Raw genomic sequence first — 25,390 nt, 5'->3', positions numbered from 1 at the left:
TCCCTCAGGTTCCCTCATCCAGAATGTGTTCCCCTCTCTCCATCTATGTTAATCCTTCCCATTCTTAAAAGCTCAGCTTCTTTCACTGCCTTCTCTTCTTCCCCAAACTATTCCAACCCATGATGATCTCTCCTTCTTCCAACTCCTCTGGCTTTTACTGTTCTAACATGGAAAAACTTGCTGTTTTTTTAATTGTTGTTTACTTCTTTAAAAATCATTTGAATTATGAAATATAATGCATACACAGAAGCGTGCACAAAAGTTTCAAGCTCAACGAATTATCCCTAAGTGAATATCCATGAAATTTCCCCCAGTACAGAAACAGAAAACTGTTAGTACCCAGAAAGCCCCCTCATGCTCTTTTCTGATCACTAACACCCCCTTCCTCCCTATCCCAACAAAAAGGTAATCACTGTCCTAACAGTTATGGTAATCCCTTTCTTCCTTTCTTTATAGTTTTACCACCTAAATATGCAACCCCAAACATTACTGTTTAGTTTTTTGAATTTTACATACATGGAATCATACAGTATGTATTCTTTTGTGTCTGGCTTCCTTTACTGAACATTATATGAGAATCATACATGTTTTCTAACAATGTTCATTTTCATTCTGTAGAGAAAATATATTTATACTCATTTAAACAAATGGATGGTTCACTTTTTTTTTTTGAGGAAGATTAGCCCTGAGCTAACTGCTGCCAATCCTCCTCTTTTTGCTGAGGAAGCAGGCCCTGAGCTAACATCCACTCCCATCTTCCTCCACTTTCTATGCGGGATGCCTACCACAGTGCCAAGTGGTGCCATGTCTGCACCCGGGATCCAAACTGGCAAACCCTGGGCCACTGAAGCGGAACGTGTGCACTTAACTACTGCACCACTGGGCTGGCCCCGATGGTTCACTTTGATCCATTCTGCTGTTGACAGACCTTTGGGTACTTAACTTTTAAAAAGTATGTATATCTTGTCTCCCCAGCTAGAAGGCCAGTTCTTGAGGACAGGGACCATATATTATACTATTTTATATTTACCTTAGTATTTGCATAATGCTAAGCACATAATGAGTGTCCCCAGTCATGCCAAATATTGATATTTATTTCTTTAAAATATTGATTAAATCAATCTACAAGTAGTTTTGGAGATGAGAAAAAATAAGTAGTGCTGGAAAGCAGTGTAATATTTTGAGGGAGAATTATGTAACTTGCACTTTGGAACAACTGCTACTACTTTAATAAATCAGAAGGTTGGACCTCTCCCGTTTATTTACACCTAAGGATTTGTCATTTCTTGTTCTTCTTGAGTCAACTAAAAGCTAAAGACCTAATTTATCAACTACTTTCAAAAATAAAATTAGAACAATTCGAAAGGTGGTTAATTATTGTCTCCCCAACTTGTACAGTCTCTCACCAATATGTTGAGTACCCGCTATGATCACAGGTCTAAATGAGCTCCTTTATTTTTTATTCTATTTCCTTAAGTTTATATTAACTATCTACTATTATAAATTTAGAAACACATGAAGACATGTCCACAGGCAGTTTGTCTACAGAACAGAAGCAAAAATTCTATTATCTAGGGTCAGCAGGAAATTAATCATTCCTATTCAAAACCAAAACAAACCAAATAGCTTTTTCGCTCAAATATGCTCTTCTACAGTCAGTGACTGTTTCCTCGGTACTGTGTAAACATCTCAAAACAGTATTTATACCACCCAACCTTCAGACCTATTCTGACATCCCTTGAAGAGGCAGTTTTGCTTTTTCGTTTGTTTGACTGTTATAAAACCAGAGCCTCATCAACTTTCTCCGCAAACAGGAAAATACATTTCCAGGCAAAGTTTTCTGATATACCTGTGTCTTGGCCGTTCACATATGGGCACGTCTCTAATATTAATTTTAACAATACAGAGGCTATAACAAGTCTTATAAAGAAAATAAACATAAAGTCTAAGAAACCAGGGTATTCTCAAGTTGAGGGATCAATGGAGATTAGAAGAGATGTTACTAGATGTATGTAGCCAATTCATTTCTAGCTAAGGACAATTATCAAAGCCAAATTTAGTATTTTTTAAATATAAAGTAACATTTTAATTTGATGTTTTCAAAACTGAGGCCAATAACAAATATGCCTTTATTTTATTTTATTTTATTTTATATTTAATGAAGAGTTTCTTGGAAAGGAAGCAGACTGTTTAAAGTACTACTTTTATAGGGGGCTGGCCCCATGGCCGAGTGGTTCTGCGTGCCCTGCTTCAGCGGCCCAGGGTTCGTGGGTTTGGATGCCGGGTGCAGTCCTACATACTACTCATCAAGCCATACTGTGGAGGCATCCCACATACAAAGTAGAGGAAGATTGGCACAGATGTTAGCTCAGGACTAATCTTCCTCAAGCAAAAAAAGAGGAGGATCGGTAATGGATGCTAGCTCAGGGCAAATCTTTCTCACACACACACAAAACACTACTTTTGATACCAACCCCGATATCAGTTTCCCCACATTAAACCCAGCATATATGGGGTTAAAACCAGAACACTCATTCTCTGCTTACTCTCTGGCTTCCTGGCTCCAGAATCCACTATCCTCCATGGACAAGCACCTGGACCATCTCCTCCCACAAAGAGATACGGGCTGGTGGGAAAGCTGCTGCCCAGCAAGGTCACGGGTTCCCTCCTCTCTGCAAGTGTCTCAAGGCCAAAGACAGGCTGGTGGGAAAGCTCCGACCAGCAAGGCCATATGCTCCCCCTCCCCTACCTAAAACCCTAAATAAAAACCCTTCCTTTTAGCTTTTCGGGGAGTTTGGGATTTCAGCGTTAGCTGCCATCTCTCCTTGCTCAGTGCTGTGCAAAAATAAAATTCCTACTTTCTTCCACCACACCCAGTGTCAGAGATTGGCTTGCTGCGCAACGGGTGAATGAACTCACTTCAGGTTCCGTAACACTCTTATATATCTTCATAACCTCTTCATGAGGGAAGAAAGTGATGGGAACACACAATAAAAAGTCAATTTACAAATGAAGGATAATGTATATTATTAGTAGAAAAGCCAAGAATACTTGGTTATATCACAAGAGTCACTATCTCAAGACTAGTTCTATTATAAAATAAATGTTCTATTAGTAAAGGAAAACTTAGAAAGGAAAAGCTGAAATTAATTTTAAAACACTTCTAAAATTAAAATAATCCTTGTCAATCATTGTTATTTAACTTCTAAAGATGCACAGAATAAAATTAAAAAGTTATTTCTACTATAAGAAACTTACCTGCTGTTTATTTTTGTAAGCCGGCTAATCATACATGTTTCTTGTGTTTTCATTTAAAAGACTTTTTCTCCCCAAAGCTCAAGAAAACTTCAATGTGTGGGCCTATTTTCTTAGTTTAATACGAGGTTATTTCATCACCAATCTCATTTGGGAAACTACAAGTACAAAAACTTGACAATGTGTTATATCCTCTCTTGTATCCTCTAAAATTTTGGAATAATTTTGTTATTAAACTACACTTCAAGTAATTATTCTTCTGGATTTTACCCACCAAGTATCAGCCACCCTCCCAAACTTCCCTATCTCCCAGATGGCTAGAGCACAGTTCTAAGGCCAACTTAGCATTAATGAAAATGTTCTATCAGATTACTTCCTAAAAACACTCTAATACTTAAGAGTCTTTGAGACAGCCTAGCAACCCAACTGCATTACCTCTTTATCTTTTAGTCCCAGGAGCAACACTTCTTCCATAAGGGTGAGGCGGATATCTTTAGAGTCTCCAGAGTCTTCATCATCTGGACTCCTGTCTTGATTAGTGTCTTCCTCATTTTCCACCTTCCTTTCAGAGTTCTTGCCTACTTCAGTGCGACGGGCTCGGTGAGTTAAAGTAGTCATTCTCACCTGCTTCTGGAAGGGGTGATGAAAAAATATCTATATGTGTATAGGTGTATACACCTATGTGTATAGGTGTGTTTATATACCTCATGTAAATAAACACATATAGATATTCATACATGCATACTAAAAATGTATACAAATAAGAAATATTTACAAACTTAAAGAAAGAAAGAAAGAAAGGAGTAATGACCAGAAAAATTAGGTGGGTAACACAATATCTTTTCCAAAGTACAGTAACTTGAACTCCACAGAAGGCATTGACAAGAAATTAAATCAGTAATTTTAAAGACCAGCAGAAATGACCACCCTTTAAACTTGCTGATTTCTTGTGCATAATCTATAATCCAGGAGTGAATGTCCATCATTGTGACTTCTCTTTCACAAAATGGATCCTCCCCAAGTTAAATAATATGGGACAGCAAAAAATTGTGAGCATCCAGGCCCATAACGCATATAATAATTTATATTTAATTTCTATAAACATTCAATGGTACATTAGAAAACATACACAAAAAATAGAAAGTAAAAAAAATAAGAAAAGCAATAGAAATACATGTTCTGACATTTTCTCCCTATACTCTAACGGCTCATTTCACGCACTCACTGAGATCACCAGTCTATGGAATACCACTCTGAAGCCCATGTGCAGCAGTTCCATACAGCCAGAAAACTTCCACCCCTACCCCTCACTAGCCATCTTGCAAATACACAAATAGCTGCCAACAAAAAGGACTGGCAAGAGAATGTTAAAAGATTAGCAAATTCTTTCTCAATTACAAAAAATTAAAGCACATGCCCTTTTATACCATGAACTACAGTTGTTTTAAAAATCTACAGTTAAGAGAAATTACACTAAATCATCTGTGATAAGGTTTAAAGTTAGCATAGTTTATTTTAGATAAATGTAAATGCCAGTTTTTAAGATGATAGACAATAAATATTTTTTATCAGCAATTATTTAAAAGAATATCTTTTTCAGGGGAGGCCACATGGCCTTTCAGCATGCTCCACTTTGGCAGCCCAGATTCAGTTCCTGGGCCTGGACCTACACCACTCAGCAGTGGCCATGCTGTGGTGGTGACCTACATACAAAATACATGAAGACTGGCACAGATGTTAGCTCAGGGTGAATCTTCCTCAAGCAAAAAGGGGAAGATTGGCAACAGATTTTAGCTCAGGGCGACTCTTCCTCAACAAAAAAATAAAAATTAAAAAAAATAAAAAATAAAAAAAGAATATTTTTTTCAAGATGGAAAGAATGCATTCAAGAGCTTTTGTGACGGGATCCCATTCTACCTTCTAGCAATATTTCCCATTACTCCCAATTATGTACTGTTAAATAATTTCTCAAACATGTCCCATGCCTTCCATGTCTGCTCCTCTGTACGTGCTGCAGTTCTCTCTCTTTTCCCTACCTCTCTAAGTTGTACTCATTCTTCAAAGGCATTTGGAGGACCCACTTTAAAGCCTTAAGTGAAACCCCTTCTCCATTACCGATACGTCCCATAGCCAGAATTGGTCTCTCCCTCAGCTGCACTTTCACAGAACTTTATTTATACTTACTTCCTTTAAAGTATTTATTATAGTCTTTCTTTTGGTATGGCTGTCTCTCAGCTGTAAACTTCTTGAGGGCAGGGATATTGTCTTCTTGGGTTTTTATATTCTCCATAGCAACTAGCACAATGTCTTTAATGTTGTAACTGCTCGATAAATGTATACTGATTAAAATGAATACTCAGAAACGCATATGAACATTTAAAATAGAAATACAAATGAAGTGACTTACAAAAAGATTCTTTGTACAAAGCTGTATTTCAAATATAATTCTTGGTGAGAGGTGGGAAGAAGAGTGAAGGAGGAAGAGAACTATGAAATAAAAGCTTAAGGGCACCAACCCTACCTGGCGCTGTGCATAGGGCTTATTTCCTAACGCAATCCAAGAAACTTTACGTTTTCGGGGATAAAAAATAAAGGGGAATTTTCTTTGAGGAATTAACTCGCCTTGGACATTTACTAGTTAAAAATCCTATTTGAAAAAAAACAAATGGCCAAAAAATTAAATAAATCAAATCCTCCCTTTCTCCATAGAATAAAAAATTTGGAGGGTTTTTTTTTGGTAGCTAGGAAATGTACTTCCCCCGTTGCTTACCTGACGTTACTTCTGGGTTATGGCCGGACGCAGGGTGCAGCTTGCGCTCTATTTTAGGGGACACCTGTCCTCCCCCACCCCCACCCCCGTCCTAGTAGGTGAAAAACTTCTCAGCCACGCAGAGAACACAAACTTCCTGATCGTTCGATGCAGAAAAGAAATAACACATCAGCTTCCTCAGGATCCCTAGGCAACCTACCTTGGTGTTTCTTCATTGGACCAATCAGAAACGGCCAATGTTGAGCCTAGCCAATCGCAGCTTACAAGGGGAGGCTCTCCCCCGGCTATTGTATTGCGATCCAGACAAACACCACCAAAAGGAGGCAGGTTTGGGTTAAATCTGACAGCTGGTCAATCCAATGAAGGAACCTTGGTAAGAACAGAGGAAAAAGGGCTGCGCTCTCCACCCCCAGTAAGCCAGCCAATCACAGCGTTCCGTTAGCCAGCACCCGCTGTCGATCTCCGAAGGTTTCTGTTGGTGAATCTCAGTGTAGCAGGTGTGTTACCGTAGCAGTGTATACTGGGACAATTAGGTGAGATGGTTGGGATCCAATAAAGCTAAGAATAAATAAACATTTTAAAATTGGTTGTTTTCAACAATTAGCTTATCTCTAACTTTCCGGTTCCAGAAAAACCTGATCTGGGGTCAGTTTGTGGAGATTTATTTGGTTTACTTTAAACACGACAGGTACATTTCTACCATCGCATACATACCAACGTTCTCTGTTAGTGCCCACTACTGGCAAACCCACGGATAATGTATGTTTTTAGAATATGGCTGCTGAAACTGCAGGAGGCAAACAGGCCAAGTATTAAGTCCTCTTTTTCTAAAGCAAAGGAAACCATCAAGGCTGGAACCAGGTCTTAGGTTTCTCACTAAAAGCACAGCATCCTTCACACTATCACTCAAAAGTTCTAGGAAGTGTGCTCAACTCTTGCAAAATAACATCTACCAAAATGATCTCAAAATTAGTGTCTAAACATTTTCTGCTAATTAAATAAAAATGAGAAGTCATGAAAGAGTCTAGATGCTGAACAATATTTTATTTATGCTGCCAAAAATGCCAGACTTTAAAAATCAGTCATCATTTTGTCTTGCAGTAAAAAATATTAAAAAAAGTAAAGCATGAATTTTTAATTGTACATTATATATTATAATATTAATACACTATATCAAACTACCGAAGAACATTGTTTTAACACAATGACAAACAGCCAGTGAAAGGTATAGTTTTAACATAAGTAAAAAGTGAACTCCTTCCAAAATTTAATACAAAATAAACATTATTTGTTTCCAAAAATGGCATTAGAGGGCCTTAAAACAATATATGTTTAAAGGAAGTGTCCACCAAAATGGAAAAATAGATCAATATTGAATAGATAATGAACAGAATCAATTACGACACTGGCACTTATGGTTTTATTCAAAAGTTCTCTTGGATTTGTCTCAGATAAGATTAAGGATCATATGATAGTCAATTAAGAATTCATTTTAGTGTACTAACTGCTTAACACTACATATAAGTTTTCAGAGGTAGGGCAAACACACCTTAAAATAGTAATATAGTGTCCTTTAGTTTAAACGTTGAGAAGAACTCTGCAAACATGCAGAAGAAAAAAACAATTTTTATATGTGTTCCTTTGGTTCACTAAACTTTCTTCTTTTCGGCACTGACTCTTGACTAGAAGAATCGAAGTGATGAAGGACCTGTCGAAAGAAAACAACTACTAAGAATAGAGATACTTTCCAGTTTAAAGGTCTTTAATTTTAGATCTTTTTCATGTCTCTGAGGTTTCTTTCTTTTTTTGTTTTTAAATTATACCTAGCATAGCTATTTCCTACTAAGATATGACACTTGGTTCTTTAAAAGTAGGATAAATTTTATTATTGACATATTTATATCTTCTGATGGCTGCTGACAGTATACACTTACAAAGTATAAGGTCTTCTTTAGGGTTGCTGGAATAGTTAGAAAGATAGACTTAACATTATGTCCTCAAAATAGTAAAATATTTTGGGGGGATAAGAGAGGAAAAAAGATTTAAAAATGAGCTGCAAGAAGAGAAACATTCTACCTTGGTACCAGTAGGATTTAAATCACGTTTTGTTTTTGTGTCCCTGGTATTTAGCAGTGCCTGACAGATATGGGACATTCAACACACACTTTTGAATGAATGGCAGAATGAATGAGGAAAATTCCTAACAAGATTCCCTGAGTTACTGAACTTTGATTTTTCTGGAAAAAACTCTGTAAGGATACAAATTGGATTATGATTTTGCAGACAAAAATCAAAGCTTAATACACTGGGGAAAAATTACAAAACCTAATATATTAATGAAATGTCAGGTTATTCCATTCCCTTCTTAATATATGTAAATTGAGCATAGTATTAACCAACTATTTTGAGATTACTCCTTTAACATTTCATTTTTTAAAACAGTCTTAAGTTTCCAGTTGTCTAATTTAAACCTACTAATACTACTAAAAATTCTAGTTGAACAAATATATTTATCTCAAAAATGACAAATACATTATCTGATTTGGTAAAATAAGGTTCCAAATATAAAACAACTGTTACAGGATTTAGGTCAGGAAAATTTTTCTTTCTCCTAGGTACTAGGAGGAGATGCTATATTTTTAGGGAACACGTGAATTTGGTAACTTATCTTGTTTCTACTTTAGTTTTGATCTCTAGAAAGCTCACATGAAATTTGTGGCCTAGTTTTAGCTCTATATAAATAAGATGGCCTGAATATTCTTGTACTCTCATTTTCTCATCCTATTCATATTTTTCCTGACACTAATTTTTATTTATTTTATAAATTCCTCCAACTACTTCAAATCATTCATGGAATCAGATGGTAAGTATTTACATAGAAAAAATTAATAGGGGGCTGGCCCAGTGGCTCAGTGGTTAACTTCGCATGTTCCGCTTTGGCGGCCTGGGATTCGCCGGTTCGGATCCCAGGTGCGGACATGGCACCGCTTGACACGCCATGCTGTGGTAGGCGTCCCACATAGAAAGTAGAGGAAGATGGGCACGGATGTTAGCTCAGGGCCAGTCTTCCTCAGCAGAAAGAGGAGGATTGGCAGCAGATGTTAGCTCAGGGCTAATCTTCCTCAAAAAAACTAAAAAACATTAATAAACCAACACAGCACATCTTATTTTAAAGTCACCCCGTTTTTTAGAAGCAAACATATTTAAATAAGATTTGGCTATCAGAACTCTGAGGTATGTCTAGGGATATTATTATAGTTATCATTTTAAATTTAATCTATAGTAATGATATTCTGATACTTGCCATTTCGTTCAAGCTATAAATTATCATAAGACTTACTGTTTTCCCAGATTCAAGTTGACTTCTCTTCCGATTTTCTTTAGAAGTTTTTACTGGTTGATTTCCATTAGCCTCCACAAAGACAGAAAAATTTACTAATTGGTTATTTCTCCAAGAACAAGCAACACTTTATTTTTCAACTATAGGTAACTATATGCAGTTTTTAAAAAAACAGGTTTACCGAGATATAATTCAGATACCATACAATTCACCTATTTAAAAGTGTACAATTCAATGATCTTAAGTATATTCACAGAGTTGTGCAACCATGACCACAGTGAATTTTAGAACACCTTCATCATTCCAAAAGGAAACCCATACCCTTATAGCTATAAGTTTATTCCCCCACCTCCAACCAGCTCTAAGACCTTCTGTCTCTATAGAAATCCCTATTCTAGACTTTCCATGTAAACAGTCATATAATATGTGGACTTTTGTGACTGGCTTCTCTCACTTAGCATAATGTCTTCAAGATACATCCAAGTTGTAGCATGTGTCAATACTTCATTGTTTTTTATGGCTGAATAATATTCTATTGTATGGCTATACCACATTTTGTTTACCTGTTTGTTGATGGACATTTAGGTTTTTCCTACCTTTTGGCTATTGTGAATAATGCTACATATGCAGTATTTTAAATGAATATTGGATGACAACAAATTATTAGCTGCCATATTACTATTCTCGAAAAGGACATATTGCAGTCACTTGGCTAGCTCAGTCAGTAGAGCATGAGACTATTAGAAGGACACACTTATTTTCTGATACTTGAAATGTACTTTTCAATAATAGCCTCTTTTTTTTTTCAGTGAGGAAGATTGGCCCTGAGCTAACATCTGTGCCCATCTTCCTCTATTTTGCATGTGGGTCATCATCACAGCATGGCTTGATGACTGGTGTAGGTCTGTGCCCGGGATCCGTACCTGTGAACCCAGGCTGCTGAAGCAGAGGACATGAACTTAACCATTACACCACTGGGCTGGCCTCGTCAGTGATAGCCTCTTCAGTATATATACTATTAAATATTCTCATTTTTTGCCCTGTCCTAACCATAAGTCAGTCATGATACTCAAAATCAGGAGTACTTTGGTGAAGCGTTCACATCCAAAAACACGGGCAATTTCAGAAGTGAATTTATGTCCTCAAAGACTCTTAACGTTACAAGGAAATCTTGCCTAATAATTTTTTTTTTTTAAAGATTTTATTTTTTCCTTTTTCTCCCCAAAGCCCCCCGGTACATAGTTGTGTATTCTTCGTTGTGGGTTCCTCCAGCTGTGGCACGTGGGATGCCGCCTCAGCGTGGTCTGACGAGCAGTGCCATGTCCGCACCCAGGACTCGAACCAACGAAACACTGGGCCGCCTGCTGCGGAGCGCGCGAACTTAACCACTCGGCCACGGGGCCAGCCCCCCTAATAATTTTTTTAATGCTTGCTTTTCTCCCTAATCCTAGTAAAGGATACTTATCCTAAATAGGAAGAACATTTTACTGTTAGAGCTACCAATTTTTGAAATTCTCTTCTCTCTTGCTTTCATCAGCATACTAGTTTGAATGCTACCTTCTGCCAGTTCTAACTTCCCATTGAGAAAGTGGGAAAAAAGGACACCTAAAAGTGGCACTACAATCAGTGGTGTGCCAGTAAATGTTTAACAACCAGTTCTCTGGGAGAAACAAATCCGGAGTTGAAGCATTTGCTGATTTCCATTCTTTGAATACTCTCATCATGTCCAATTTCAAGCTACTGACATGATGTCACTGAATTAGGAGTTGGAAAGAAATGCTCCAGCATACCACTGTTAGTGCGTGTTATTTGTTTCCTAACTTTGGATATAGTATTTTACATATTTTACAGAATGCTTTTTCTTCACCTCTGAATCTTTGAGAGTAACTTAAAGGTCCAAAATAAAATATGAATTTCTAATTAGTATAATTCAAACCAAAAACTAAAATAAAGCAATGGTCTTTTTGCTTAAAAACATGAGATTCATTTTATGTAAGATATATACAAAACATTCATTTTTAATGATAATCCATTTATAAGACAGAACATGGGAACATTTTGGCGTTTTAGGACATTTCCTTGGGAGTCTGGATGATAGTGTCCTTCTCAAAGCCTTTCCTGGATTCCTCTCTCTAATGTACCTTTGGTAAAGCTAACCATTCTCTCCTTTGTGCCTCTATGTAGCCTATTCAGAGTGCAATTATGGCCCTATATCACTGCTTGCTGACCTCCAATTTCTAAAATTTTAGCTAAGAGCAGGAACTGTGTGTTATTCATGCTCTATCTCCAGCACATAGTAAAGCACCTGACACATAATAGGCGCTTACTAAATATTGGTGCAATAAATGAAGTATTAAAAAGCAAAACAGGGGGCCAGCCCCATGGCTGAGTGGTTAAGTTCACACACTCTGCTTTGGTGGCCCGGGGTTTGCCAGTTCAGATGCTGGGTGCGGACCTACACACCACTCAGCAAGCCATGCTGTGGTGGCGTCCCACATAGAAGAACTAGAATGACCTACAAATAGAATATACAATTATGTACTGGGGCTTTGGGGAGAGAAAAAAGAAAAAAAAGAGGAAGATTGGCAACAGATGTTAGCTCAGGGTCAATCTTCCTAAAGAAAAAAAAAAGCAAAATAAACTCACGTATGGGGAAAAATTACAAGGTTAGAATGGAAAACAAATCTAAGAAGACACTTACCATTTTATTTTGAAAGACTTTTCCACTTCTTGTTTTGCTTTCAGACACATCAAGTTCAGATGTTTTACTGACTAACTGCTCAACCTAGAAAATAATTACACAAAACCACATAACATAATAAAAACTTTTCACAACACAGTAATGGGGTTCGAAAATTCAGTAACATAAAATTTAGGGTCTTGTTATGTTGAGTTAATGAAAACCAATAATTTTGACTTGGTTCTTACCGTCACAAAAAGTGCAAACCTAAAGAAAGTGAAACAGACCCTGTACATGACTGATCATTCAGTAAGCTGAGAAAGTCCCAAATGATCACCAGACACTTACTCTTCTAGAAGATAAAACTTTAGCCCACTCTTGTTGGAGAGAGGGGCAGTGCAGAGGAAGGTGGACAATCATCAGTCCACTATTATTGTCAAGTTCATTTTATCTAAGGGTTATTTCAGAATTTTAATGTACATGGAAAACAAAATTAAACATGTTCTGCTCCAAGGCAACAAAAGTGTGTTATGTTCTCCATTTGTAAATACAAAGGCAGGTGGAATAAATAATTGCTTAAGATTCTATCTATCTCTGTAATTCTGAGATTTTATGAACAGTATTTAGGTTTATTACTAAACAAATCCACGAGTAATATACTCAAAACTTTTCAACATATAATTCCAAGATTTTGTTAATAAGCATTCTTAATACTTAATTTTCTTCTAAAAGATCTAGAATGTAATAAGAAAACCTGAGAAATAACTAAATAAGCACATAAGAAACAGTTTTTTGAAAAAAAAAGCAAGTTAAAAGTGAGATGGAATTATCAAGTTTATACCTGAGAATGAGAAATTGAAAGATCTGGACTTTCTTTAGACCTCATAATTTCATCTTCCTCACAAACTAAACTTGGTTCTGTAGAAAAAAACAAAAGAGTTAAAATGGTATCAAATTGAATTGGAAGTGAATTAATGTACATTTTCATTAACTTCTTGCCTCCAAGTTCAGAAGATCCAGGGTTTTTTTTCTGCTCTTCCACTTTAGTTTCAATGTCAAAATCATCCTGCATAATTACATGAAGAAAAAGAATTAGATACATTTCAAAAAGAGATTAAAACAACTGGGTGGAAGTATTTATAAACAAATTTGTTTTATGCGAAAGTTAAATATAACACTACAGCCACCTTACACTTGCTAGGAATAAAGCAGTCCTATAATTACTACAGCAAGGCAACTAGTTTATCCAGACAAAGTATAAAATACTGCTTTACTTTGCACGGTTGCTTTAAGGACAAATGATAAAAATATACAACTTTCTCAAAAACGTATGATGGTTCTGAGAACATTTAGATCTTACTATCGTTTGAGGGCACTGAATTAGAGATGTTCACACAACAAGCTACCACTTCTGCAGCTCTGGAATTTCCATCCTGATGTTAGCATGCACTCTGAATATGCTCCGCTCCTCTTCAAGGAGTTAGTGAAGAATAAACTCAGTCATGGTATGGTAGAAATGGCAACAGGTTTTTGTTTGTTTGTTTTTTTAAGATTGGCACCTGAGCTAACATCTGTTGCCAGTCTTATTTTTTTATTCTTCTCCCCAAAGACCCCCCCAGTACATAGTTATACATTCTAGTTGTGAGTGCCTCTGGCTGTGCTATGTGAGACGCCACCTCAGCATGGCCTGATGAGTGGTGCCATGTCCGCACCCAGGATCTGAACCAGCAAAACCCTGGGCCGCCAAAACAGAGCGTGCGAACTTAACCACTCGGCCACAGGGCAGGCCCCTAGCAACAGGTTTAATGTCTAATTTATAATTATTATTCTTTTGTGACATGTATCAAAGAGCTTTAAAGATTTTAAAGAATGCTACATAAATCCCAGCCGTGTTTGTTTATAAAGCAAGGCTAGGATTTAGGTTTTAGGAAAAAGATTTCTTCTTTGACTAAACTGGTTGAAAATTGAATTTTCTATTTGTAACGATGTGGCCACAGAGCCTAAATCAGAATATCAGTCTCTCTATATAAATACTGTGGTCATAATTTAGAATAAAATGAGAGGAGAGAAAACAAACATGAGACTAAAAAACAATCACGTTGGGGCCGGCCCGATGGCACAGCGGTTAAGTTTGCATGTTCCGCTTCCTGGCGGCCCAGGGTTCACCAGTTCGGATCCCAGGTGTGGACATGGCACCGCTTGGCAAAAGCCATGCTGTGGTAGGCGTCCCACGTATAGAATAGAGGAGGATGGGCATGGATGTTAGCTCAGGGCCAGTCTTCCTCAGCAAAAAGAGGAGGATTGGCAGTAGTTAGCTCATGGCTAATCTTCCTCAGAAAAAAAACCCAAACATGTTAATGATAAAAGATTTTCTGGGAATGAGGCAACAACAAAAAAGCTTTTTTAATACTTCTATTCATCCATTCATTCAACTAATACTGAGAATACAGACTGTAAATCTAAGTGCTAGGCACAGGAGGATTACAAAGATGAATAAGACCCTTTCCTGCCTTCCAGGACCTTCCAGGCTGAACAGTGATTTTCCAGGCCCTGAAGAAATTCAAGCAAAGGCTGACCTGAGCACCTAGTAGGGACATCGTAGAAAGGTTTCCAACATTACATGGTGGGATTGGAGCAGATCAGTGGTTTTCAAATTGTGCTTCAGACCAACGGGTTTCCTCAGAGTCGACCATGAAGGGAGGTGAGGTGGTGAGTGGCTGGGCCTCCAGAACCATTCCCTGCTTCATTCAGAATAGTTGCGCTTTTAAATTTCTAAGAATAATGTTGTTTGCACCAAGGTAAAAAGTTTTAAAACCACAAGACTATACCTTCTTTATGGTCCCAACCTTGAGTTTATTATTATAATACAGTACTTACACAAATATTAATGAGAGCTATTAAAGTCCTCAGAATTGAGTCAAACATTTGTTATTACTGTAATTTATAACTCTTTAAATATACTTACATTTATATAATGCTCCTGTTCATCTTCTAGATCATCTTTGTCCATGAGAATTTTTTGAAGTGGTGTTTTTAATTGTTTTGGTAATAACATAGCTGAATCAATATTTTCCATTCGTTCTTTCTCAGTAGTCACTTTTACCTTGAACGTGTGAAAAGGTGTTGGAACTTCTCCCACATTTAAGTACATAGGCTCCCCTTCAAATATCACTCCTTCACAATTACCATCCTTAAAACCGGGAGGCTGGTAATCTGGGGGTGTAACTGCAAAAAAGTAAGTATAAACTGTGCTGTTCATGAAATCAAAGAAAATATAACAGTAATAATAATATTAGTATTATAAAAATATACGCAGATTGAAGAAATTTCAAATGGTATAGAAGGGCATATAATAAAAAGTAAAAATCAGTCTTCTTCTATCTCCAAGTTCCTATTTTATTCCCTAAAGGTAACCTTTTTTTTTTCCTTCACTTGACTAGTGTGTGACCTTGAGGAAATTATTTATCATCCTTGATTTGGTTTCCTCATATGTCAAATGGGGAAAATAACAGTACCTACTTCATGGGTTCATTTAATTCAAATGAATTAAAGCGTGTGAAATGCTCAGAACAGAACTGACACACAGTAGTTATTCAATAAACATTGTTATTATTGTTGTTGCTTCATGTTTCTCTAGAAGATATTATGCATGTAAAATATAATAATATTTTATCTCCTTAAAAAAACACAAATGAGATCATACTGTTTGGTACCTGTTTTTAATATCTCTTTTAAATCTGTTTTTACTATTTCTTGGATAATTTATCAGCACATTTTTAACAGCTTGCACAGTATTCTATTATATAGATGCACCATAATTTATTTGCCCAATCCTCCAATGAAGGACACTCAAGGTTGTTTGCAGTTTGTTCCTTTTTTTTTTTCATAAAGAAGATTGGCCCTGAGCTAACATCTGTTGCCAATCTTCCTCTTTTTGCTTGAGGAAGATTGTCCCTGAGCTAACACTTGTACCAACCTTCCTCTATTTTTTGTATGTGGGATGCTGCCACAGCACGGCTTGATGAGTGGTGTGTAGGCCCACACCTGGGATCCAAACCTGCAAACCCTGGGCTACCGAAACAGAGTATGCGAACTTAACCACTACGCTACTGGGCCAGCCCTCAGTTTGTTCCTATTTTAACCAAGGCTATAATGAAAATTCTTATAAACATATAACCTTGCATATTTGTGTACGTATATTCTCAAGATACTTTTCTAGCCATAGAATTTCTGGATTAAAGAGAATGTGCATTTAAAATTTTGATACTGCCAAACTGGGGCTGGCCCTGTGGCCGAGTGGTTAAATTCGCGCGCTCCGCTGCAGGCAGCCCAGTGTTTCGTCGGTTCGAATCCTGGGCGCGGACATGGCACTGCTCGTCAGACCACGCTGAGGCAGCGTCCCACATGCCACAACCAGAGGAAGCCACAACGAAGAATACACAACTATGTACCGGGGGGCTTTGGGGAGAAAAAGGAAAAAATAAAATCTTTTAAAAAAAAAAAAATTTTGATACTGCCAAACTGTCCTCTAAAAATGTTGCGTCTATATACATTCCCTCAAGAGTATATAAAAGTGCCTGCTTCTCCTTACACCCTTGCCAATAATGTGTTTACAAGTTTTACTGCTCTGACAAGTGAAAAATGGTATCTCACTGTTTCATTTCTTTAATTATAGGTGAGGTTGTACCTCACATGGATATCTTCATGTTACTGGAGAAGTTTGTGTATATTTTAAAGCCTAGTTTTTCAAATCTTCCTTTTTCAAATACTGATATTAAATGTAAATTTTAGAATTAAAAAATATATAACAATTTCAATGCTTAAAAACATTTGGAATGGAAACCACTTGTCTCAATAATAATAAAACATGCAGGTACCAACTAAAACAGAATGTACTGTAAAGAATACCTTCATCATAGTAAAAAAGTTTCATGGTCAAACAAACATCATTAGGTAAAGGTCCCAGATTTTGCATTAGAACATAAATCTTGCGAATGAGGAGAATACTTGCTTTCTTGGTGTCAGCAGATGACATACTAGATTCACTGTTTTGGTTTTTACTAGAAGAGAATCACACATTAATTTCTTTTATGACACCCATGACTGCTAATAGCATAACTTCATATTTTAGTATTTGAGATTCTTATTCCTATTACAGCATTAAGTTGTTAAGCTGAAAGTTACCATAAAATGTGTTTTAATGTCATTAGAAAAAATTTAATTTCACTAATATCACTGTTAGTATCACTATTATAAACTAACTTAATTTTACATAAATTAAATATGCATTTTATATAAGATGTTTAAAGGATTAAACATCTTTAATGTTTAAGTTAAATTAAAATTGTTTTAATCATATGTCTAATCACTCAAGCATACAATAGCTTTCCTATTCTTTGGCTCTGTTTCACAATTAAAATTGTATATCATTAGCCACAGAATCCTGGCTTGCAGCTACTCCAAGGACATTTTGTACAGCCACACCTTGAGGGTTAATTGGGGATGTCTGACAAGTTTCAGAATTGATCCTGAAGTTTAGCTATTTGGTGTCAATACGAGTAAAGTGGTAATCTATAACACAAAAAGAAAACTATAGAACAATACCTTATGAAGTCCATGATTGGTCCATTACTGGTGTATTTGAATTTAAATTGGTAACATTCTGAGATTGTCTTAAATAAAAAACACTGCAGTTATGCATATGATACACAGTACTGGCTGCAAAGTAGCTATATAGTGCTTTTGTACATAACATATTAATATATATTTAGTAATTCTTCTGCCATGTTAATCACTATTGGTCCATGGAAACTTTAGAGTCCTAATAGTCAATTCCCATGGTTTTGGATTTGGGGCTTCAGTCTGGGAGAGATATTTATTCCTCCACTCGTTGTAATGTATGTTATATACACCAGAGGGAAGGAACTCTTTAACAGGCAGGTAAAGGAGGCGGCATATCTCATACTTTGGCAGAATGGAAGCACAGGGCTTAAGTCCTTGCTATTCTGTAACCACAAGCAAGTCATTTAAGCCTTCTAAGTCTCAGTTTCCCAGATAATAAACTGAGTTGAAAATAGTACCTATTTCCTTGGTGGTTGTGAATATTTATCTAATCGGATCATTTGTACACAGCCCTTAATAAAGTGTCTGGCATACCAAGCATTGAATAAACATTAGTCTATCAGCAAGATGCTCTTTCACTGAAAGAAAAAATGTGCCACTGTAAAACATCAGAAAATAAACGAACATTTTTTGAACAGTCAGTTTCCAATCAATCAACTAATTCACAGCCTTTGCCCACATGATTTTCTTTGTCACTATGGACATACACTAAGCATTAATTGCAGGCATGAGTATCAAAGAGAAGACACATTCCCATCCTTGTGAAGCTTTACTATTTTCATTGCTTTCTTTACATTTCAGTGCTCACACAGGGATAGGGATCAGCTCTTGCTTTTTTAAAATCTGCTTCTCCATGAGTGAATGAAATACTACATTGTAATTGCTACAGTGTGATGGTTAAGCACCCGATCATGAACAGGCATTCTTAGGTCCAAATTCTGGCTCTGCCACTATGACTTTAGGCAAGAAACCTTGTGTCTAGGTTTCCTTACCTATAAAGTGAAGATGATGATGGCAGTTACCTCATAAAGGCTGTGATGGATGAACGAGATAATGCTCATAAAGCCCCAAAGAACAGAGCCTAATATATAGCAAGCACTCGATAGATCTTTCCCCTTTGTTTCCTGTCTTCTAGTTTTCCCTTTCATTTTCTGTAATCCCCTCTTTCCTTTAACAGCCAAATGAACAGGTGGATGTGACTGGATTGGGATGAATATTCAAAGTTTAAGGATGTGTTTCTTATTTCTCTCAAACTCAACCCCTTTCATAATTCTATAAAAAGAATATTGTAAAGAACCAGAAATCTGAAGATTTAGGTTATTTCTAATGGTTTGTGGTTTTATAGCCTAGGATCAGTCACATAATCTCTCTGTAGTAAGTGTATTAATCTGTTTAAAGATAACAAGTCCTGTCTTAGCTCAAAGAAGCCTTTATGAGGTTGAAATGCGAAAATACACGTGAAAGTGCATTGATTAAAGCACAATTAAATGTATGAGATATTATTATGTTATAATTTTATGTTATTTTTAGATATTAGAGGCATTGTTTCTTTACTAACTTAAGCACATTTACCTGAGGGTCTTCTGGATCGGTGTACACCTATTTAAAAATAATTTACAATTGAGTTATATAAGGCTAAGTATTCAAGAAGAACTAAATTGGATCTTTAGATTAAACTCTGAAATGAACTCGGCAAAACACAAACAAAACCACCCCCCAAAGTATTAATTTGTTATGTTTTTTCCATTGAATAGATCAGTTAATTGAATAAAGTGACAATCAATTGATGGTTTTAGTATTATTTAATTAAGCAAGGCTGAATGTGACAGTCTTTAAAAAAGAACATATAATTTAAGAATACTTACAGCTAGAACAACCATCCTTAGCTGAAATACAACAAAGAACAAAAATCTTACTTTTATTCTATAGAATATTTTTCCTGATAGATCATAAGAATTCTTTGTCCTATTTCAGTATTAATTCCTAATAAGAAGTAATCTTGCAGAAAACAGACTTCATATGATGCATATAAAGCAATATCGTACATTTCCTTCTCTATTCTCCAAAATATCAGTTTCTAGTTGACGTACTGAAGGTCGAGATTCAGATCACTGACTTACGCAAACAGGGCATTACTGCCAATTACAGGGAAAATATATATTGTGAAGTAACACATTAAACTTTGCCAGTATGAGAACCAATTTTGAAAACAGAAAAAGAGTTCAGAGCCCTGCTCATTTAATAAAGAGAAGAGGCTTTGGAGACCAAATGAATAGAGAATCACAGGAAATCACTCACTCTAGTAGTCTGCCAAAAATCTAAGAGGCATCTTTGATTTGGATCTTTTCTTATACTCCACAACCAATCCATCAACAAGTCTAAGCAGTTCTACTGCCAAATATATCCTGAATCTTTTCATTTTTCTCTTCCTCTGCCATCTTGGTCTAAATCACCATTATTTTCCACGAGTACAGTAGTAATGGATTAAGTGCTATTCTCCTAATTCCAATCTTGTTCTCCTTCTACATTCTCTTAATAGCAGTTAGAGTGATTTTTCTTTTAATTTAAAATGTAAATCAAATGATGTTACATTTCTATTTAAAACCTTCAAATGACTTTTATTTGCACCTAGAATAAAATTCAAACTCCTTACCTACACAGCCCTGAATGCTCTGGCCCTGCCTGTCTCCCCAGGCTCATCTCATGCCACTCTCCCCGCTGCTCATTGCACTTCAATCATACTGGCCTTCTTTTTGTTCCTTGGACTCTCCAAGCTCCATTCCAGCTCTGTATCTGCTGCTGTGCTAGGAATATTCTCTCCCCAAAATCAATGCCTGGCTGGTTCCTTCTCATTCAAGTCTTAGCTTTAATGTCCCCTCCTCAGAGAAGCTCCTCTGACCACCTCATCCAAAGTTACCTCACCTCTACAATTGTCACAGACTTTTTCTAAATATTTTAATGACATTTAACACTATTGGAAATTATCTGATTTACTTGTTTTATTGACTCCTTTCCCCCTAAGAAGGGACTCTCTTTGTCTTGTGGACCACTGTTAGCTTACCCAGCTCCTACCTAGAATATGTGCCTACCACATAGCAGGCACTCAATATTTAATGAATATTAAATATTTATGCCTTAATGAGGGAGGTCAGTGACTATGAATAAAATTTTATCTTTTTCACAATTTTGTTTAACTTCTTTATGTATGTTGATGTAAACACATGCTAAGTATACAAAAAGGCTTATGATCTATAGTAAATCCTTATTAACTGAAATTTTACTAATTCGGAATTTGTGACAATTTAATAACCTAGACTACATGGAGATTATTTTTGAACTCTCATGAAGAAAAAATTTATTAAATTGTTAGTATAAACAAGATTGTAGAAGGCATGTGAAACTAATGAATGAACTATTTAAAAAGATTTTTTAATTTATTAAGTTTTTATAAGTTAATATGTGTTATTAATACAAATGAGTGTTAATTAACCAAAACTGGCTTGGCAAAATTTGTTAAGTATGAATTCTATTAGCTTTAAATGAGTTGAAGATTAGTCTTTAAAATATTCAAGTGTTCAGACTTTTCAGCAATTTGGACTGGCTTATGCCCAAGTTAGTTTAAATTAATATTTTACTTCATGGTAACTGCTGTTACATTGTAGAACACAAACTTTAGAAAAAAAGGATAAAGAGATATTGACTTACGTATTTTTTCTGTAAAGCATCATAACATCCTAGCATCCTAAAAAATAATCAAGGTTTCACTTTTAGACTGAATCCATTTCCAGAAAACAGTTCTTTTAATAAATCTCCATACTATCTTACTACTAAATAATACAAAATTTTCTTATTAAAGCTCCCTTCTTATAACCAGCTTAAAATAATAAAACGAACAACATGGCAGAAATATAAAACATTGCTAGGGGATGGAAGGGAAGATACAAAATTTCTGACAACTATTTGTGAGGAACAAAAGGAAATGAAGCCTGCTCACATGTAACATGAAATAAAGGAAAATTTTAATGCAAAAATTCAAAGACCTGCAAAAACGGTATTCAGTGTTAAAAGGGGAATTACTAAAATTGGGTTAGACATTGAAAGGTTTCTAAGGTACAAAAAAATGTGATTTAAGAAAAAAATAACTTTGTATCACTAGGTATTCTTTTACTTACCACTTCACCAACTGTGTAGATCCTGGACAATTTTTATCTTCTCTCAGAATTTTGACACAAAGATCTAAACAAAAAAAATGATATAAATATAGAGCTTCTTAAGATTAGTAAACATCTACAAATTTTAAATAAAGATTATTTTCTTCAGCTGTGTATTATGGGTATATTATTAATGGCAATAAACTTCCAGATGACTAATATTAATATAATTAAAGGAAGAAAGGTTCTATGGAAACAAATAATCTTTTTATCCTTATATAATGGTTTCATGCTATCGTTATCCAAGAGTCTTAGAATATTTGCTATAGACCCTTATCCCAGCAAAATACTTGTAAAAGGCCAAGAAGTTAACTGGCTATCAAAGATAGAGTCCTGCAAAGAAGCAACATGTGATACAGTGGAAAGGACCGAGAAGATCTCTCAGTCTCAGGTTTCTTATCTGAAAAACAAGGATAATATCTAACTCATAGGCCTGTAATATGAATTAACAAGATATCATGCATAACATAGCACTTAACATATTGCCCAGCACATATTGGCACACAATATTACATATAATATTATGCATATATTATGTTTTGGGCAATAAGTTATTATTGTAGTATAAACTGGCTGTATTATCTTTACTTCCTTAAAATAACACAAAAACATACAGTATCATTGTACACAGCTATAAATAATAGAATATTTTAATCTATTTTCTTAGTCTTTCTAAGACTAATGTCAGGTGAAATTATGCTTGAGAAACTGAGGAAAACTTTTATGATTACATGCTTTCCAAGGTATTGAATATACTTTAAAAAAAAACCACTTAGACGTCCACGCAAAAACTTGTACATGAATGTGACATTATTTATAACAGCCAAAAAATGAAAAAAACTCAAATGTTCATCAACTGACGAATGTATAAATAAACTGTGTGGAATATTATTCAGCAATAAAAAAGAATGAAGTACTAATCCATGCCACAATATGGATGAACCTTGAAAACATTATGCTAAGGAAAGAAGTCAGTCACAAAAGACCACATACTGTATGATTCCATTTATATGAAATGTCCGGAATAGGCAAATCCATAGAGACAGAAAGCAGATTGGTGATTGCCTAGGACTCGGGAGGTTGGAGGAAGTAAAGAGTGAATTAATGGGTGTGGGGTTTCCTTTTGGAGTGATGAAAATGTTCTAAAATTTACGGTGGTGATGATGGCTGCACACCTCTTTGAATATACTAAAAATCACTGAATTGTGCACTTCAAATGAGTGAATTGTCAAGTACGTGAATTATATCTCAATAAAGCTGTTATTAAAAAACCAAAATCTCTAAATCAAAAATGGCAGTTTCAGAGCAAGCCAAAATAAAAATAACATGTTTAAAAAACGTCTGAAAATAAACACTACATTACCATCTAGATATCTTGTTCCATAAGCACATTCTGGAAATATTCCTCTCAAATATGTGATGCAGGATACTGAAACTGCAAGGAGCCTCTTCACCAACACCAAAGATTGCTGCTCAGTCGATATCTTATTGGGAAATACCAGTGCACTCTAAATTCAAGGGAAATTAACACATTTTATCTAGATTTATTAAAAATAAAGTTTTCCTTAACTCAAAATAGATCTAATTTTGCCTACATACTGTACTCTCCCAAACAATTCCTAACCATAGTGGTTAGGAATCCCCAGAAAGTTGGCGTGGCTTCCAAGACGTGAGGATGTTCTCAGGGTAGCACCCTAAAGGTAACATGTAACAAGCGCTTAAGAATTGTGTTAAAAATCCCCTTGCAGGTTAACTGTCTGTAAATGCATAATACATAGATGGATAACATCGATTTTCTCTTTAGTCACTGACTAGGTTTAACACAGCAACTGTAAGGCGAGACCCATGCAAGGACGACAATTTTATCTTTGTGGGGCACGGACACTCATTTTCTAGGAGTGGACCGCTATGAATAATAATTTCATCAAAGTAACAGAAAAGTCTTCATTAATACCTCATGGAAATTGAATTTGAACCAGTAATTTAAAGCAATGCATCAAACATCCAACAGAATTCTCCATTAATTTAAAATAGTTTAGCAAATATCTTCATTTCTTAAAACATGGAGTGTCCTGATATCATTAAGCCCTCCAACAGTTGACTCTTTCAAATATAAAAACTATCGAGACTTCAAGAATCAATAAAATTAGTTAAATTAAAATATATTAAAACACAAGAAATCATACCATGGAGGTTCTCTGCAACTGTGCAGTGGCCATCTTCTGATAAAGGATTTTCTTTAATTCAACCTTGTGACACAAATATAAACTTTTAACTTTATATCTTATTCTTATCCCTAATATTCTAGTTTACTACATGTCAAGTCAGACAGAATTTTATATGAAAAAATCAGAGGATTTCTTAAAATGGTATCTTCAAAAACGCAGAGATTCATTTTGCTGTACAACTCTTTTGAGAAAGGTCCTAACTTTAAGCTATTTAACTAGCAAGCCTCAAATAAATGGGTTGAGAAAGTTCCTTAAAAGACCTTTTCAAACAAAGCATAATCTTCTATTTTTCTTCACAATATTTAAGCTCTGACAACACTACACGGTAGGTATTAAGTAAATGAACACTCGCCTCAACCCGCCCCGCCAAACCCTTTAAAATAATCTTTCAATTTTTGCTTTAAATTTGTAGTTTCCAAATAACTGAATCAGGTAACTTTCTCTCACTGAACGTTAGCACGGCGCTGGATATAACATAGAGTCTTACTTTGTAAAACAAAAATAAAACAGCAACTGAAAATATTCTAGATTTTTTTTTCTGGCTGATTCTGATTTCTCAGTGGTAACTGATATTTTGACGTAAGTTTCCTTTTTTTTTGGTCCCAATTTCATTTTCTTAATCAGACAATTCAACTGGAAGAGTTCATAGAAGCGTCTTTTCACCGTGAACGTTTAAATTTATCCGGATGAGGCCTGGGCTAGACGCCACAGTTAACCCGGTCTCAAAAGCCTCTCGTGAAAAATAAGTAGGTATACATTTTCTTTCCCTGAACCTTTTACCATTAAGAGGTTAAGAAACTTAAAAGTAGGCGGGAGCGACAGAAAAGAGATTAAAAAGCGAAAGAAGAGAAACAAGCATATATATGTATTACGTAAAGTCTGAGGACCAGGCGCGAGCGACCAGGAAAGCCGCACGACACAGCACGCCCTTCGCTCGATGCGCATGCGCCTGCCTTCAACGATTGCCTACGGAGGCGCGGCAGTAGCCTTTTGACCCCCGGTCGGGGTCACCTTTCCCGCCAAGAGCAGCGCAAGGCACGCCGGGAAACCCAAGAGCCTGCGGGGCACGTCTCAGTTAGAAGAGCCAGATGCCAGCAGGGGAAGGTTAAATAATTGCTTGTGCAAAGCCTTCCTGATATAAATAGCCTCCCTACAGTGACCAAGGCGTTCTTGACCACTTAATTAATCACATTAATTTCTGATTGTTTTCTGACTTTTGATTTTGGTATTGGATCTACTACATATTGCATTCCCACCTTCCTGTGTCTTCAGGAAACCAGTTGC

The 25,390-nt window shown here is 36.0% G+C and overlaps 2 protein-coding genes across 4 annotated transcripts in view; both read right to left on the bottom strand.

Annotated features, from left to right (window-relative positions):
- Window positions 1-6,206, bottom strand: part of GOLPH3L (golgi phosphoprotein 3 like) — a 54,318-nt gene extending 48,112 nt beyond the window's left edge. For 2 of the 3 annotated variants that reach the window (XM_046680504.1, XM_046680505.1), the window contains exons 1-2: window positions 6,026-6,206; window positions 3,691-3,885 (exon numbers count right to left, since the gene is read on the bottom strand). In XM_046680504.1, the coding sequence (XP_046536460.1) occupies window positions 3,691-3,873 (183 nt within the window). In that variant the 5' untranslated portion in view covers window positions 3,874-3,885; window positions 6,026-6,206. The remainder of the gene's footprint in view (window positions 1-3,690; window positions 3,886-6,025) is intronic. The other variant, XM_046680503.1, reaches the window with a different exon arrangement.
- Window positions 6,207-7,142: 936 nt separating this feature from the next.
- On the bottom strand, window positions 7,143-25,017 carry HORMAD1 (HORMA domain containing 1). Its single transcript, XM_046683628.1, has 15 exons — window positions 24,979-25,017; window positions 24,065-24,127; window positions 23,242-23,386; window positions 21,840-21,903; window positions 21,373-21,409; window positions 19,533-19,553; window positions 19,240-19,266; window positions 17,650-17,717; window positions 16,954-17,105; window positions 15,011-15,270; window positions 13,045-13,111; window positions 12,887-12,963; window positions 12,067-12,150; window positions 9,366-9,437; window positions 7,143-7,733 (listed from the first exon to the last, which is right to left on the bottom strand). The coding sequence occupies exons 2-15, from the start codon at window positions 24,095-24,097 to the stop codon at window positions 7,653-7,655; spliced, it is 1,188 nt and encodes a 395-aa protein (XP_046539584.1). The 5' UTR covers window positions 24,098-24,127; window positions 24,979-25,017; the 3' UTR covers window positions 7,143-7,652.
- Between the last annotated feature and the right edge of the window lie 373 nt (window positions 25,018-25,390).

Source organism: Equus quagga, chromosome 13 (assembly GCF_021613505.1).
Source record: "Equus quagga isolate Etosha38 chromosome 13, UCLA_HA_Equagga_1.0, whole genome shotgun sequence".
Lineage (NCBI taxonomy): Eukaryota > Metazoa > Chordata > Mammalia > Perissodactyla > Equidae > Equus > Equus quagga.
This window is presented reverse-complemented; position numbering and strand designations above follow the sequence as displayed.